Source organism: Melospiza melodia, chromosome 1 (genome assembly GCF_035770615.1).
Source record: "Melospiza melodia melodia isolate bMelMel2 chromosome 1, bMelMel2.pri, whole genome shotgun sequence".
Classification (NCBI taxonomy): domain Eukaryota; kingdom Metazoa; phylum Chordata; class Aves; order Passeriformes; family Passerellidae; genus Melospiza; species Melospiza melodia.
The window spans coordinates 28415179-28432542 of NC_086194.1; the positions used below are offsets into that span (position 1 = coordinate 28415179).

The 17364-nt window shown below is 39.3% G+C and overlaps 1 protein-coding gene across 3 annotated transcripts in view; it reads left to right on the top strand.

The window, feature by feature from the left end:
* SCIN (scinderin) overlaps positions 1–6699 on the top strand; it is a 61141-nt gene extending 54442 nt beyond the window's left edge. For all 3 annotated transcript variants that reach the window (XM_063152218.1, XM_063152211.1, XM_063152200.1), the window contains 5 exons: positions 165–342; positions 821–942; positions 2612–2689; positions 3975–4035; positions 4988–6699. In XM_063152218.1, the coding sequence (XP_063008288.1) occupies positions 165–342; positions 821–942; positions 2612–2689; positions 3975–4035; positions 4988–5121 (573 nt within the window). In that variant the 3' untranslated portion in view covers positions 5122–6699. The remainder of the gene's footprint in view (positions 1–164; positions 343–820; positions 943–2611; positions 2690–3974; positions 4036–4987) is intronic.
* The last annotated feature ends 10665 nt before the right edge of the window (positions 6700–17364 follow it).

Sequence of the window (17364 nt, forward strand, 5' to 3'; positions counted from 1 at the left end):
AGCTCCCTGTCTTAAATCTAATTTGTATCAGTGTAAAACTAGGGAAGAATTGAAGACCAAAAGCATAGCAGATTAACATGTCTACACATTTTATATAAATATGCAAAATAGTAATTACATTATCTGAAGATTTGAAGAATAAAACAATTTCTTTTGTTATCTAGGTTGATGTTGACGCATCATCACTAAACTCTAATGATGTCTTTGTTCTGAAACTGCCAAACAACTCTGGCTACACGTGGGTAGGAAAAGGAGCAAATAAAGAAGAGGAACAAGGAGCTCAGTACATTGCCAATGTTCTCAAATGCCAGACTACAAAGATTAATGAAGGCCAGGAACCAGGTTCGTATGAGGCCACATGGATGCTAATAGACAGCTGAGAATACACAGCACTGCATGGAGACAGTAGGTTTAGATTAGATATTAGGGGAAAAAATCTTTACTGTGAGGGTGGGGAGGCACTGGAACAGGTTGCCCAGAGAAATGGCGGATGCCTCATCCCTGGAACTGTTTAAGGAGGGTTTGGATGGAGCTCTGTGCAGCCTGATGTACTGAAAGGTATCCCTGCCCATGGCAGGGGCATTGGAACTAGATGATTTTAAGGTCCCTTCCAACTCAGGCCATTCTATAACTCTATGATTCTTCCTGGGTATGCAACTGATACTGGTATTTTGACAAACTGCAGGAAATACTGTAAGAAAAGTTATTCATCTTTGAGACAGAAAAGAGATTGTTCGGGGATTTCTGAAATACTATCTAGCAAACTAAAATACCAAATGTTAAATCAGCTGATGGATAAATTGTATATTATGTATTTTAGAGGAATTCTGGAAAGCACTTGGAGGTAAAAAAAATTACCAGACTTCATCACAACTCTTGACAAAGGCTGAAGATCATCCCCCTCGCTTGTATGGTTGTTCTAATAAGACAGGCAGATTTATTGTGAGTACATTTTGGATACTTTCTGTTTAATTATATCATTTCTGGTATATTTTGCCTTGGAAACCAGTGGTCATTGAAGCAATTTGGGGATCTGGCTTAGTTAGCCAGGCTTGGCAAGAACTAGAGAGTGGACATTTGATGCTTTAAGCTATCCAAATGCAGTGGATGAACAGAATAATTATTACTGCAGAAGTTTGCATCCAGAGCCTGCTCCAGCCTGGAAACAGAGACTTGCAGATGCAAAATTTCCCCAGTCAAAAGCAATTTAATTCTTGCAGAGCATCACCAGATTGCTATCAATTTGCTGAGAAAGAGCAGGTCAGTGCCTTGCCCCTTACATGTTTGACAGTGGTGGCAAGGAAAAGAAATGCTGCTTGCCAAAAATCCCTAGCTATCTGATATTTTCCATAGAGATTTAAGATGTGTAATTATGCCTTTAAGGTATTGGCCTGTGCTCAAGGAGGTAGGAAGACCTGCTTCCCTGGCAGAAGTGCCCAGAGCTATGTGCTGGCTATTAAGTCTGTGATTCAGGCTTAATTACTTACCCTATTCTGGAGGGCAGTGCTGTGTCACCAGTTGGCAAGGACACACTCATTTTTGGGTAGGGGACATAGCTGGCAGTCTCCTTAAGGCACAGCCCAGTCATTTGGAGAGGGATAAAACAAATAGGATCCTTTAATAAGGACTTCAAAATCTTATGAGACTAGGAAAGTGTATTCTTCTAACAAGCTTCTAAAATACTTCTGGGAAATACAGTAATAGGAACCAAACTCTCTGCAGTAGTCTGCTGGGAGCTATGGATTTGCTTTTTATTTTAAATTCCCTCCAAATTCTGTGAAATCCCCTCTTTCCTCTAGCCTTTCTCTAGTAACTGAATCACCACCATTAGAGGTCCCAGAAGAGCCAGGTGGGACCACTCTGACTTTCTGGCCCCTGTAACACAGGGTGGGGAAAAGGAATGTCTTTTTCACCATCTGGTTATCATCCCTTTAGCACTCCCACACGACCACACATAACCAAACCCTTGAAAATCCTTTAAAAGTAGGAATGATTAGCTCCATTATTATCTCTCCTTCTCGTACAGAATAATATTAAACTGCTTTCTGTCTTCCTGCATGTCCTTGAAGAAGCAAGCAGTCTGCCTTTTCTCTGGGGACTAATCCTCAGTGGCTTAGTCAACTGTAATGTCCCATTGTCAAGTGACTGGGAAGCTTGGTTGGGTGTGTATTTCATCTCTGAGCTCACCCACTGCAAACCAAAGCAGTTTCTTTTCCTAATTAATGAATATAAGCTGCATGAATGTATCAGCTTGGTTGGCTCAAGGTTCAGATTTCCCTGTCTCCTTCTTCTGGCAGACCTCAGTCCCAACATAACAATAGTAAACAATTATAATGTAGACCTTTGCCTCTCCTGAGGATATCTTACCAATTCTGAAAATCCAAGAGCTGATTTTATAGGACATGCCATTATGTGATTTGTTTTGTTTCAGAGAAACACCCTTAATGCAGTCATCAAATCAGTTTAGGGTTTGATCCTTTAGGAGCCAAAAGAACTGTTCATCAGCCTCTGCTCTTAAGATTGTAAAAATAGGTTAGGTCTTTGCAAAATGGTATGCCTTGATGAATCATTAAAAACAAAAAAAACCACCCTCAAATATCATCCTTTCTAGATTGAAGAGGTCCCAGGAGAATTCACTCAGGATGATTTGGCTGAAGATGATGTCATGTTGCTGGATGTTTGGGATCAGGTGAGTTGTGTAAGACTGCTTTTTATGATAGCAAGGATAATTTATTCTTAATCATTTAGTTTGTAAGATGGAAAGAACAATCATCTTGACTGAATGGAAGCTGTTTTGTTTTCTTTAAATTATACCAAAAGGAGCTATACTTTTTGAGCTGTATGATGTGCTGGTGTTCACACATGCCATTGAATTTTCAAGCATGTGAGGCCACAGCAGGCACTTCTTATTTAAACCAATGGAGGCTGCAAGAGTATAAGCCCCAGCAGTGTTCTGGAAAGGTTCTCAATAGTGTTCTTGACATCATCACAAAAATTTATTAATTAAAAAAAAAATATTTCATTAAATGTATTTAGAATCCACTAAGTCCTTGTAGCAAGAGCCACCTACAAAAAGTCCTAGTAGAGAAATGGACCAGCACTAGATAGACCCTTACAAAAATTTCTTCATGCTAGAAAATGAATGGAGGATGACAGAAATCATCTCCATCATAACTCAGTTCACTGAACACTGAAAATGGGGAAACCTTTGTGAATGACTGGAAAACTCACTGCAGATTTAGAAAGAAACAGAACATCTGTTTCTCACAGTATATTCTCCCTACCCTTCCTCTCCTCTTGGAAGGAAAGAGGAGAAGGCCCACACCCTATTTGTCTTCTTCAGCCTAACCCTTAAGGAACAGAAGGCTGAGGTTTTTGGAAATAAGAAGGAATGTCCATGGTTCATGTGAAAAGGAGTAATGGGGGGTGGTGAGGAAGAGCTGGATGGAAAGTAGTTGGCACACAACAACTCAGATAAGAAGTCTTGGGATGTGTAGCTGGTTTCCAAGCAAGAAATAAAAAAGTATGGAGAGAAATAAAAAAGTATGTGGGGGATTGCAGATCCAGGCTCTGGTTGCTGGGTTTTTCAGCTGGCTGTCTAGCAGTCACCCAGGGTAGCACATGTCACAGGGCACAAATGTTTATATGCACACAGAGCTCAAACCAGAGACAGTATTGCTACCTACACCCAAAGAGAAATTTCCTTTTAAAGGTAATTAGAGATCCTTTCATCAGACTGAATAAAGGTCTGGCCTTCCAGTGTCATGGAGAGCAGAGAGATTTCAGAGGGCATAACTACACTTTCTCACAAGGGAGAAAAAAACATCAGTTGTGGTTTGTGAGAGTTCTATATCTCTGCAGTCTTTTCATAGCATATATTCTTTCTCCTAGAGGAATCAACTGTATTGTACTTTACCAGCTGTACACAACATCCTTATAGTGCCTGGGGAGTTATCTTTTTCCTCTATTTGCAGGTTTTCATCTGGATTGGGAAGGATGCTAATGAAACTGAGCGACAGGAATCTGTGAAATCAGGTAAATCAAATCAATTTGGCAGATTTCTGATGAAGTAGCATAAATTTTACTGAACGAAGAGGAAAATATGATGTAGAAGAAATCTAGTTATGTTTACAGTGTCTCAAAGTGTTGCTGAGCTTATTAGGATTTAATACAGGAGATGACTACTTTCACCTTTAAATGCGCATTTAAAACTCTGTAAGTTTATGAAGGATAAAATAAATCAAGATAGCATTATTGGGCTGCAGAGCCTTTTAAATTATATATAGGAGAGCTCTATGAAAAGTAACTGCACTGAAGAAGAAGGAATTAAAAGGAGGTCGCTACTGACCTGCACCCTCAACGATGTATCTAGAGAAAGGATTGCCAGCAAGTCCTTACAGTGCCACCCTTCACTCAGTTACATGTGTAGGAGGAAATTCCAATTACAGAACAAACAGAACAAATCAAGACAACTTATGTGGCATGCACCTCCTTGCAAAATCACATGTCATCCCTGGTGTGACTTAATATAGCTGAGCTATTCTGACAAAGTTCATGCTGAAAACCCTTGCATGTGTTTCCCTGGAGCAGCTGGGGTTACCTGGCTGTGTTTCCATGTGTATTGATGTCATGTTGAGATGTCATCAAGGGAAACTCCACTCACTGGCTTTACAGGGACAAATTGGGAACGAAGCTTGTGCATCCTTACAGCACCAGCAAATGGTTTCTGCTGTTTAAGAGCCAAAACCCAGCTGTATGGCAACAAACTGCTCAGAAAAGCAATCCCTCTGTTTCAACTTCATGGAAAATTCCTTCAGTGCCAGCTGGGAAAAATCAGCCTTTACCTGATCATCTCATTGCCTTTGAAATAATTAATTGAATACTGTATTATAGCAGCCCTGTGTTCTTTCACTGTGGCTTTTAATGTATTTTTTATACCAAAGGAATTAACTAATCATTCCATGTGTTATTTCCTCTCTGTTTTTAGCCAAACGCTATATTGAAACAGATCCTTCTGGCAGAGATAAGGGCACCCCCATTGTCATTGTGAAGCAAGGGCATGAACCCCCCACATTCACAGGCTGGTTCCTGGCTTGGGACTCTAACAGATGGAAGAACTGATCTCTCCAAGGAGACTGCAGCTTCAAGCCAAAGAATGACCAGAGCCCAGCCACTTTCTAGTATTTTTAAGCATAAGCTTATGCAACAATATGATGCATCTGTTGTTACACTTTCCTGAGCTTTGATGTATTTCTGTGAATAACCTAGAAATTCTTAGCACTGGGAAGGATAAATGATAATTGTAAACTGGCCAAATGGGGTGAGTGGGGCTCTTCTAGTAGTAAATACAGAAAATGCTACCAATCTTTAATTGTAAAAGAAAGAAATACATTTTCTTTAATCTCCCGATTCTTTTAAAGAGAAGCTGTGGATCAGTTTATTTTAATGTGCTAAAATGGACCAAATTCTGTCTCCACTTAAAAATCCAAACTAATGCCACAGAAATTCCTTTACATTAAGGTCAAAATAATAGTGTGCAGAATTTGGCCTGAGAGAGAAATGAAACTATCCATTTCAAGGAAAAGACTGCACCTGATTTAATTATTAGGCCCATATATTGCTACACTCATTGAAAGTTTCAGATAATATCTGATCCACAGTGGGAGTTGTAGCTCACAGGGGCCAAATAATGGATGGATATTTGGAGACAGCTGTGCTTAACATGTTTGTTTACCCTGTTAATACATATATGTGTGGAGCTTTAGACTGAATACTGTCAGAATACAAAATTGACAAAGTTATTTTTGAGGGACAGTCTAGAGTATTGTAATGAATTCCTTCAGATTTATCTCTGAACCAGCTCCAGCTCCACCAGGTCTTTTTAACTAAAGCTCTTAAACACGGTGTAGTGCACTAGTGCTTTGAAGTGGAAGCAGAAGTAACAGCTCTGAAAGCACATCCTCTGCCTTAACCAGATAGCTCTTAAGCCATTCTTCACCTCAGTTGCCTTACCCAGCAGTGCTCAGTTCTTCTTCAGCATGCAGACTGTTCACCTTGTCAGGTGCAGGATGTCTTTCTAATTTTATCTGCAGGTGTTAGACAAATATCAAGCATGTCAAAAGCAGGGAAACCCCTGTGTCGGTAGCATTTCTGGGAATATGGAATGTGAGTATGCACCATAGAATATGGCGTTCTCTTTTTTCTCAGGCACACTTACTTGAGCTTTTTTTTATTCTAGTGAATTTAAAAGTATGTTTTCAAAGTGGCTTTTATTTGTAACTTAGCCAGAAGAAAATCTATTTAAGGGCAATGGGAAAACTTCTTCAGATCTTTAGTGCTGCTTTGATCACTTATCCAGTAATGCTTGTTTTAAACAACAATTTGTACAGCTGTAAATCATACTGGTGTGGCTTTTTAATGACAGCATTTCAGCAGTTTTATTATTCTTATTTTATTATATAAGTTAGTTTGGAAAGTGAAATTTTAGACGTTTTTGTATTTTTTAACATGCTTGGGATTTTAAATCAGAGTAATGCAAAAGAGCGAATTTAGTCTGAGCTCATAATATCAATGACAAAAGAATTGTGAAGCTAAGAGATTAATTATAGGAGTTAGCTTTAAGCATTTGTTTAAATGTCTGCTAATATAGCTGGGCTGTATCTGAATGTGATTTCATTTAAAATAAAGTTATAAAAACCAGTATTCTATATGCCAAACTGATCTTCCTCTCTCTGACATATTGTAGGGAGTGCTTCCACTGCATCTAGCAAGATTTCCTGAAAACCTTTTAAATGAACAGTGCAGTGAGAAGTTACTTGTTTTGACTTTGGTGCCATTTTACCCAATGGAGGCTTAACTCTTCTCACCAACTTGACAATTACAAACCTAAGTGAAAATCAAAGAACTGGGTGGTTATTAGGTTTTTATTTTCATCTTTAAAAAAAAACACCATTGTTGTTAATCAAACTCCCTGGTTTTTTAACTTTTTGCTTGCAAAAATAATTGAGTACAGAAATAACTACTTAATAAAATAAGAGGAAATAGGTTTATGTTTGTTTTTAAAGGATACATGTTGCTTCTTATTTGTGAGAGTAGATAAGATGTCCTTCTCCTGCTGAAAGGAGCACAAAGACCTTTTCAATGCCTCAGCCACTGAGCAGCCTGTAATTATCTGATTGTTGTCTTCAACACATACATATGATTCTTCTCATTTTCAAAAAATAACAGTTATAGTAGCTTCTGAACCAAGGATTAGACAAGATTTGTCCTTCTTGCACATAAACATCTTCCGGGACACTGAGGGCTCTGAACTGGCACAGTCTGCCAGCATATTCTCCAGCACTGTGAAAGCCTCTTTTCAGTTCCCTCACACAAGACAGAGGGGCCTTTGTGGTCTCCTGGCCTGGGCTTTTGAGTTTGTAATACATTGTTCTGGCATGTTGATTGCTGATGTTGAGAAGAGCATTGAGAACTCATAAGGGAACAGTGTTCTTCATTGGGCTTTAAGCACAACAGCTGCTTGCAACATTGTTCTTGGGTTTGCTTGCCAGTGAGGAAGTTTATTTTTCATAATATATGTGCAGTACACACAAAGATGTATTTCTTTCCCTTGAGAAGAAGAAGAGAATGAGGGAGGACAGACAGGATGGACTATGAGTGCTTGGAAATGTTAAAGATTAAGCTGTTTCCAAGAAAATATTTAAGCACCTAACTTAATGAATACACATATCAAACCTGTCTGCCTTGTTTTCATAATAGAAAAAATTTTGCAGATATGTATACAGTCAAGTTCAGTCAAGAATAAGCTATGTCTTGCAGTATTATCACACAGTATGTTCACTCTACTTGCAATGGCCAAATTAGACCCTGATTTAGGAGTTTCATTATACTATTACCAAACAGAAAGCATTCATGTTCTATTGGTTGTAAACACAGCATCATTTTTCATCTTTATTTCATTGCAGCAGAAAGGTGTTAGAAATCCTTAGAACCATCAGGACATTATAGTCCTATGTACTATCCATATTACATCAAATAACATAATCTTAGAGTATAACTACAGATTATGCACAGGACAGGAGTCAGCTTCTGGAATCATTGTTCTAAATACCCATTCTGACCATAGTGCCTATATAGAATTAGATCTGCTGTCAATTACTATGTTAAATGCAGCTAAATTCAATTGAATGGTTTGATTTCTTGCCAGTGCAGACTCATACAGCCTTCAACTGCAGCAAGAAAATGCTGGTGATGGGAGGTGGTAGACAGTAAGATTATGGTTCCCTCTCACAGGATAATTGAGGAATCATACAGAAAATGTTTTGCTCACTAAACTATAGCAGGAGGTGCTCTCAGACATCTTTAGACATCTTCATAGGCTACAGGAACACTTCTTGTTATTAATCTTGTAATCTTCTTGTAGTCTTCATTTTTACTGAGCATAAAAGAATTTAAAAGAAAAAAAAAAATAGCCCAAACAAGGCTATTCTTTTGGACTGAAATTCTTCTTCAGAATTGACTTCTCTATAGGAAAGTTTCAGAAAAAAACCTTCAAACTTTGCTTTAGGATACAACTGCTTTAGCAGCATCTCACTGAATTTCTGCCTTTATGGCTTAATTGAGCCAAATGCAAGTATATGCCAAATGCCAAAAAATTATTATCTAATAAAACCAGAGCTAGATAATACTTTGCTGTGATGACTCTACAAATCCCTGCATTTTCTTTTTAAAGACAATAATGTTGTCTTTAGATAAAGAAGTAGTACCCTTTTCCCTTGTTACGGCTAGGAGTTCAGATGCTAAAATCAAAGGAACTTCTGAAAACACAATCAGATCTTTAATCTACTTCATGTCCTTGATGCCTAGTTACATCCTCTCTGGACTGGCCTAAAGTTACTTTGACCTTCTTTTCCTGTTAGCCCATTAACTTATGCTGAAAATGAATTTACTGCACTCACTTCAGTGAAAGCTTCCAAGGTGCAAGGAGGAGAAGGCTGACCAGTGGGAACTAGGAGGCCCACACAGCATAAAATTAACAGATGATTATTTTGGCCTTTCTCCCTCTGCTTGTCATTTTCCTCTTGACATTGAAGCATATTTGCATTTTCAGGGGGGAAAAATTGTCCCTACAGAACAGAATATGTAAGCTGTTTTTTTCTTTAATAATAGCAGTTATTCCAGGGGAGCAAGCAGAAGGTGAAACAGTCTGTATCAGGCTTCTTAAACACATGCACACTTCCACCCTCTGAGTGTTCTCTCCTCAAAGGGTTGTTAAGGGTGTACCGAGAACCACAACACTGTACATTTTACCAGCACATTTAATCAGCCAGCAGTGAAGTTTGGGCCTCCGTGCACATGAAATGAAAGCATCAAGTGGAAGCATTGATTTTTATTGTTTGTTAGACTGCAGATCATTGCCTCAAAAATCAGCTGCATGAAGCAAGGAGGGGAGACTGGAACAATCTGAACAGTATCCCACTGAAAGGCCCAGAGGCACACGCAGCAGCAATGCTTTGATTACTTTAAAAAAGCCTCTTAACGGTGCTAGAAGAGCACAGCTCTCCTTGCTGCTCTTCAGCAGATATCACAGAGGTGACTCAGGGTGATTTCCCAGCATTTGGCAATACTAACATCAAGGCTGGATGCAATCAGGTGATTTTAGTGTCACTTGCCCAACAGTTCACCGTGCTTTGTGTTGTCTGATACCCTTGCTACAGAACAAGCAGCTACAGAAACAACTGTGATTAAAACAGACTGCTGATTGGAAGATTGCAGATTTCCCTGGAGGCTTAGATTTTCACAGAGGTGTCTCAGAAAGGTCACAGGTTTCCTGTAGTGGGTCTTGCAGCACATCAGAGTCTCCATGTAACCAGCTGAGTGGGCTGCACAGATCTCTGACAGCACCAAAGATTGCTGTCCTTCCCAACACTAACCAGCTACTCTCCTACTATACCTGGGTAAGAAGTGGCAGTGAATGTCCTACCACCAAGAACAGGCAAGAAGCCCACTAACAATCCCCTCCTCTCTTTCTGGATAGGCCCAGGCAGCCTTCTGCTGCCAGACTCTGTCCCATCCTAGCATCTGCAGATGCACTTCAGCATCCAAATAATCCCATGTGTGAATTCCTGAAGCTCAAAGTGATCTTTTTTTAAGATGGTGTGAGGAAAGGTGATGAAAACTTGTCTGATATGCAAAGCAGCAGACAGGGATTCTGGTACCTGTATTTCCTGTTGTCTGTGTGAAGTGAATCACTGAATTTACTGTCCTATTCTCTACCTATTAAACGAGGATTTCCTCAATCCTTTCCCTGTTTATTTAAGCTGCTCTGTCTCTTACCATGTGTTTGTACAATGCCTGACCTAGTCAAGTCACTTCTGAACATTCTCATCTTGTAGGTGCTGCTCATAGTCCAGACAGGGCCTGGGTTATTGGTGCCAGGCTGCAGAGACTTGTTCAGAGCAGGATTAGATGAGATGAGTGTGATGCCTCAGAGACCTGCTGAAGAATGGCTGCAGCTCCACCAGCTGTGGCATTAGGGCAGCAGGGGAAGGGCAGAGGCCAGCTCAACTGAGAATTTAAGCTTTTATGGTATAACACAATAAAGCTATAATAGATCTCTCATCCTCGCCTCTGCAGCCTTGACACTCCATGAAAGATGTAACTACGGGTGTATTTGCATCAGGTCCATAAAAATTCCTCTCCAGAATGGGAGCAACTGCTCTGGGGATTGTAAGTATGAAGCAAAGACAAGGATCTGCTGTGTTTACAAAGAAATAGCGAAATCCTCAGGTGCTTCTTACTCCAACTTGGAAAAAGAAAAGATTTGTTTTTAAAAGGGATGGCATCTTGTCTAATCTCCCATGTCCTGAAACTTTTCTGCTGCTGTTGTTAAAACATGAGGCCTCTCTGCAGTACAGCTCATTTTGTTTCTGGCAAGTGGTGTTTTGTGGTTGACTTAAGGACTGTGAGTGTTGATAATGTACTGTATCTTTCTTTCATTATTATTGAATTAGACTAGGTAACACACATGGCTTCAGTCCAGAGACTGAGCACGACAAGTCCTGTCCACAGTCAAGGGTATGAACTGCGAGAAACAAAAAGTGCTCACTGACTACAGATGGAGGGATGAAGATTACCAAATTTCTTGTTCATTTTGAAGCTTTGGTTTTGCATTTAAATGTTGTCTCTGTTCTCCAACAAATGTCTGCTGGCTGCTGCTATTGATTTCACACAATTTCATCACTCTGGCCCAGTGAAAGCTTGGAGTTAGGCCCTCTGTAGTGACAGCTGATGGCTCTTGTTTTATCTTAACTCTGACTTGTCACAGGTCTGAAAACCACAGAAACACATACATGCTTTATGTGCCAGACTGCTGTGCCTTCAATCAGTCCTCAGCAAGGACTCAAAGATGAATGATTTGCAGGGAGTGCAGTGATGCTAACTTGAAAATCCGTGTTTCTACAGTTGTGCTGAGATGAAAGGCTGTGCAGATATTGGTGTCCCTAAGCAGAAGGGCAGGGCTCTTTAAGTGACCCTCAGCAGGCAGAGTCTCTCAGATTGAGTAACAGCCTTTCACACAATGACCTATGGCTTCAGAGGCCTTCCATCAGTAAACCAGGAGGAAGGGATATAACCATTTGTCCTCTTTAAAGCTTTCTCATGCTTCCTCTGAAGATTCAGTTTGGGATTGCATCTACTCATGTGCTGAATGTATCATATATTTATCATATACCGTCTGAAATACAAAATGTTCAAAGCATGAAGACTTGCTTGAATAGATTCTTTCTGTTTATGGTATCTCCATGCTTATTTTTTCCTTACATAAGGAGGTATTGTTTGTTTGATTTTTCTTTTCCAGCAGTGGAAAGGCCTTGAATAAAATAATTCAATTAGAAAAAAAAAGTGATTATGTTCATAATATCCCACTGCTGTTTCTGCTCCCTAGAAGTCCTGCTTGGACACCTAATCTTCTATGATCAGTCCTGGCAGAGGTGAAGAGGAAGGCTTCAGAGAGATGAAAACTGCAGAGCTTACCCTTGCAGCACTTCAGCTACTGCCTCTTGCAGTGTTGCCTCCATTCACTGGAGTTCAATTAAAATCTCAGCTAAACAATCTGTTCCTCCACAAGTTTGTTTATTTGCCTTCCTTACTTTGTTTAAAGCCTGCTAAGTAGTGTGGTGTGGCCATGAGAGCCAGAGAACGGGAAACATACATTCTGATAAAATGCTGTGATGTCAGCAAAAGGCTTAAAAAAGTGTGCATTTAAAAATTAGTATTTTGGCAGGGTTTTATGAGAGTTTACAATTCTAGTGGCAGAAGCTGTGCTGAATTCTCTGAAAGGCTTCTCTTTTTCAATATTATGGAATTGGAATGTATGATGTGGTTTGTTTGAATCATATTCCCTGGGAGAGGAAAGCAAAAACGATTTTGCAGGGACAGGTTTTATAAGGTTTTCAAAGTGAGTTTACTGTTGTTTCCCTCCAAGAATTGAAACCTAGGATGTGAAAGAAAGCTTTCTGCCTAACACCCCCAGGTTTAGCTTTCAAATCAATTTTCAAGTGACTTAGCTTTTAACATTTAGCAAGCAGTAGGCCTAATCTTGCATTCACTGAAGTAAGTTTTAGATTTGCTGTTAACTTAAAAAGAAGACACGGTGAGCTGATAAGATTTAAAAATGTAGACTACAGCTGAGCAAGGAGATGAAATTACTCCTCCCCACCCACACAGTGTTTGTCTTCCCTGAAACCATTCTTTCATCGTCCTCTCTTTGGTTTGTTTCTTCTTCTCTTTTTCATCTAATCATAAATACAAACCTGGGAGCTCCCTAGGATAAGGGTTGGTTTTCTTTTTGCTATTGCACACTGTAATAAGCTCAGATTTCACACTGAAGCTCTTGTAACTGAGAAGAATTATCTTTCTTTTTTTTTTTTTTGGCTCAAGTTTTAGAAACTACAATAAATATCCAGTACTTAAGCATAAGGTGCCCATCATTTCTCAGTGGAAGAGACTGAAACCTTCATGCCACAGTTGAGGCTAGCTGGTGAAACTATCCATGGCCCTGGGGGGAAAGAGCTCCTTTGGAGGCACTGAAACTCTGTAGTTCTTATCACTGGCAGCCAAACAACTCTGGGCTTGAGAAAAATCTACTCTAGAATGCTTAGCTCTCATTCATATTCTGCTGACTGAAGTTTACTTTTCATACCAGAAATCAAAGCAAAGGAATATTTGCTTTTTCCATTCCCTCCTGGAAAGCTGATTTTTTAACACCCTCTTGCTTCAAAACAAGATTTACTAGATTGGTCAAAATCCAAATATGCACAGGGACTGGATGCAGTTGCCACAGAGCTGGCAAAGCTGCAGGACCTGCCATATCAGGGTTTGCATGTACTACACTTGGGAGTGCTGTTGTGTTGGAATAGGGCAAACACAGGTGAGTCCTAGCTCAGAACTCCCTCTGCCTGGGAAGCCTCTGAATGAAAAGCCGCTCAGAACTATGACCTTCTTTGCAAGCAAAGAATTGGGTCATATATAATTCTGAGTGCAAATTTATGTTTTATTTTGCTGGGCCATATTAAACATTTCACTGTGCACTTCAGATGCCTGTTGACTAAAAAGGACAGGTTAAAGATCCAGCCAGTGACACAGTTTTTGAAAACTCACAAATGCCTCACAACTATAGGGCCAGAGTGAAGTGCTTGGGAAAGATTTGTGGTAGGAAGTGAAGCAAGCATTGCAGAGAATGAGACCCGTGGACTGCACAGATGCTCAGTAGGTTTTATCAGTCTTCTGTGGTTTAAAAAGACCAAGTTAATTTATCTGTTAAAACATGTATTTGTTGTTTTACTTCAGGAACATTGTTAATCAATTAATTACCTCACTGGAGATATTACAACTACATTTGAGCTCAGTTATCTTACTAAAATGAATAACGAATTCTTTCTTTCTTTAAAAAATAAAAATAAACCCCTCCCCTCTATCTAGGGAGCCAGCAGGTCTCTCTTTTCACTCATGTAAGAAAGATGCTTTCAGAAAGCCAGAGAGTAGTTACATTCCACACTGTTTGTTCTGTATGTGACCAGGAGTTATAAGCAGCACTCACAAGCTCCTGTTATTAGGAGCACTGATAAATTACCAAACAGTGGTTGGAGAACATCAAGCAAATTGTTTGTGGTCTATTTCATTGTCTCAGTGGGGACTTCTCTTAGCTGTTGCCTCTCAGCACCAGGCTCAAGGAGCTGTGACATTATCACCGTACTACCTACATTATTATACACTAAAGCGGAGACTTTAGATTTTTCACAACCCTCCTGGGAGCTTAGGCATATCTCCCATAAAATTCTACTTCCATACAGTGCAATCTCTGTGAAATCTGTTTCTATTGCTGCTGTGCCTTTTTAGGAGAGATGAGCAACTGAATTTCCTCTTCAAGGTGTGCACTTAACTTGATTTACACAAAGTTATTACAGATCAACAGCCTGCTCATTCTCACAGAGAGCCCTGTATATTGGATGGGCATCCCCTCTCAGTTGTTGCCAGAAATGGTGGGAACACATCCAAGACCCAGCTGTGCACACCACACAGGCACAGGCTCCCTGCTCCAGCCAGCCACAGGAACAGGCCAGTCCCTGAAAATTAGTGGAGCTTCAATGCTTTGTATTTTGTGACTGTCCTTGAAATGCTCTCATGGCAGGTTTGAGTGCACTATATTTGTCATTTAAGCATTTCATTAACCATATGCTAACTCTGACTCTGTGAACTGAGTGCTGTGCGCTTCTTCCTGTCCTGGTACTTCCTCTTGGATATATGCAGCGCCTGAAGAACAAAGCATAGCTTTTAAATAAGTAACTGTTGCAAGCAGATGGATTGTTAGGAAAGAACTGGCTTAAATGAATGTTTCATCCCATAAACACTTAGTCAGAAGCTTCAGTCAGAACTTGTAACTTTTTTTTCCACCACAGAAAATCAACTGAGATACAAATTTATCAAAGAAAAGCCTTCTTTGTGCTGATGTCCAAGGTCTGTTTGTTTTTTCCTATCTATTACAATTCCAGCAAATGTCAGCAGTTTTATACATGTTAAATAGTTATACAGTATTTATATAGTTCTTTAGTAAAGAAAAATATTTAATAGCAGTTTTTTCTTTCCTTCATTGTTGCTCTGTGCTAGCAATATTTCAAACAGCAGTGGTTATACTACCAACATTTCAATTATTATTCTGGAGCTGGGAAAATACCTTCACATATTAAATCCATCTATACAGGGGCAAAATAAAATATGATGCTCTTATATTTGTAATTGTAGTACTTTTAATCTGCATGCAAACTGCTCCCATCATATTAAAGCATTATATTTAAAAACTCTGCTACCTTCTCAAAGGAAGCAAAGTGAGAAGATTGCAGCTGATACTGAAATGTCAGCTTGATAGAATTTTAAACTGTTTAGAATTATTCTGGCATTAAAAAAAAAAAAAACCAAATCAAATCAAAACAAACAAAAACAAAACCCAAAAAAACCAAAACACAACCCTAAAGTGCCCATAGCTTTTCTGGGGGGAAAATACTGGGGAATAAAAAAGATATTGGAAGCCATTGTCTTAACTGGCAAGATTTTCAGTGTAGCATTGAGTTAGCACTACATTCTCATCAAAAGAGTGTGATGACTAAAGTCACTAGTTTCAGAGGGGGAAAAAACCCTATAAGAGCAAAAGTGCTGTCACAAACCACAAACCTGGGGTAGGAGGTGGGGAACCTGTTGCTGAGGTGAACATAAGTCTTTGATCAGTATACAACCATTGAAGAAAACATGCAAGCCAAGGCTTGCTCATGTGTAGTATCACACACTAAACACTGGGATTGCTCATGATGAAGTCTTGCCTCATGTAATGAAGGATTAAAGTAGGAGGTATTCTGTCCATTTATTAAATAAACATATTTGTTGGGGTTTTTTAGCACCAGCTTCTTAGTGAAATAGGGGTAGAAACCAGGGGTTCCTGTAAAAAAAAAGCTTATTTATATTCTTTAAACTGCCCCATAACAAGTGCTATGTCCAGGTTTGGATTTTTGACTATAAACTTTGTATCATATGAAGAGGGGATCTATGTATAACTCTTATTAATTACACTCTGCTATTAAATGAACACTCAGTGTGGCTGAGAGTTTTGTCATACAAGTCCTAAACACAAAGATGCTGTTGGGGACAACCCTTCTGCTGTCCCACCCTGTCACAGAAGGTGCATTTCTAGTACAACCACATGTACACAAAGTGGTCAGGCTGTTCCCCATGTTCCACAAACATGGAGTCACCACCATTACAGCCATCCCATCAGAGGATGAAACAACCAAAATTCTCAGAGCTTGGAAGGTGGCGGTGAAATCCTCAGTTACCCTGAGCCAACACTTGCTCAGCGTGACTAAGGACATTTATGAGCTAGTACAGCTTGCTTTCAGCTAACACACCTGAATAGAATTGAAGATGCAACAAACTCTGTCTGTCTATCAGAAGAGGCTTTTTGTTTGTTAGTCTGCTGTATGTCATTGTGTTTATTTATGAAAATGAAAGTAGCAAAATATAGATGTTAGACTTCATGTGAAGGTAACTAAGAAATGACAGTAAGTTTAATTAACTGGTCTATACACAGCAACTCCATCTTCTACAGCTCTAAGCTTATTTATTGTGAGGAAATAAATTAGATTTTCTACCACCAACTATTGTTTAATAATCAAAGCAAAGTAGTTCATGCAGCATGTAAGTTATCATAAAAGAATTCAGCAGATGTAGCAAAGATGATAAAAGGCTCTTTGTGCAAAAAATTTTGTACATCAATTTAAGAGATAGTCTTAAGAGCAAAAACTCATGTTGAAATTTGTCAGCTATTTAATTCTTAGTGATCATAGTTAAGGGAGTTTCAAAATTCATGGTGAAACTGCTGTAATATTTTATGTACCATGCAACAACTCAAAGCAATACTTTCAGAACCATGTGACAATTCAAAGGAGTACTTTTTTAGCTCTGAGATCTAGAGTATAGTTGAAGAGAAGTAACTTCAATTTTTGAATGTACAAGTGAGCTACAGTTGGTTACTGTAATAATGAACATTATTGCTCTTACACAAACATTAATACATATTACCTCAGCCTAGGTCTGCCATGTCATTGTACTGAAATGCAACTGATTTTCTCTTTCATACACATTGAGAAATCTGCTCAATTTCCACACAGAACAGCAGTAACTGGTGGTGCGAGGCTGCTCACACATCTCTCTCATGAAGAGGGGGGTTGGGATCCCATCGCTGCAGACCAGCTACCTGTAGCTGACAGTGCACAGTCCTTGCAATAATTCCATTGCATCTGGTTCCTTCCTATCTCT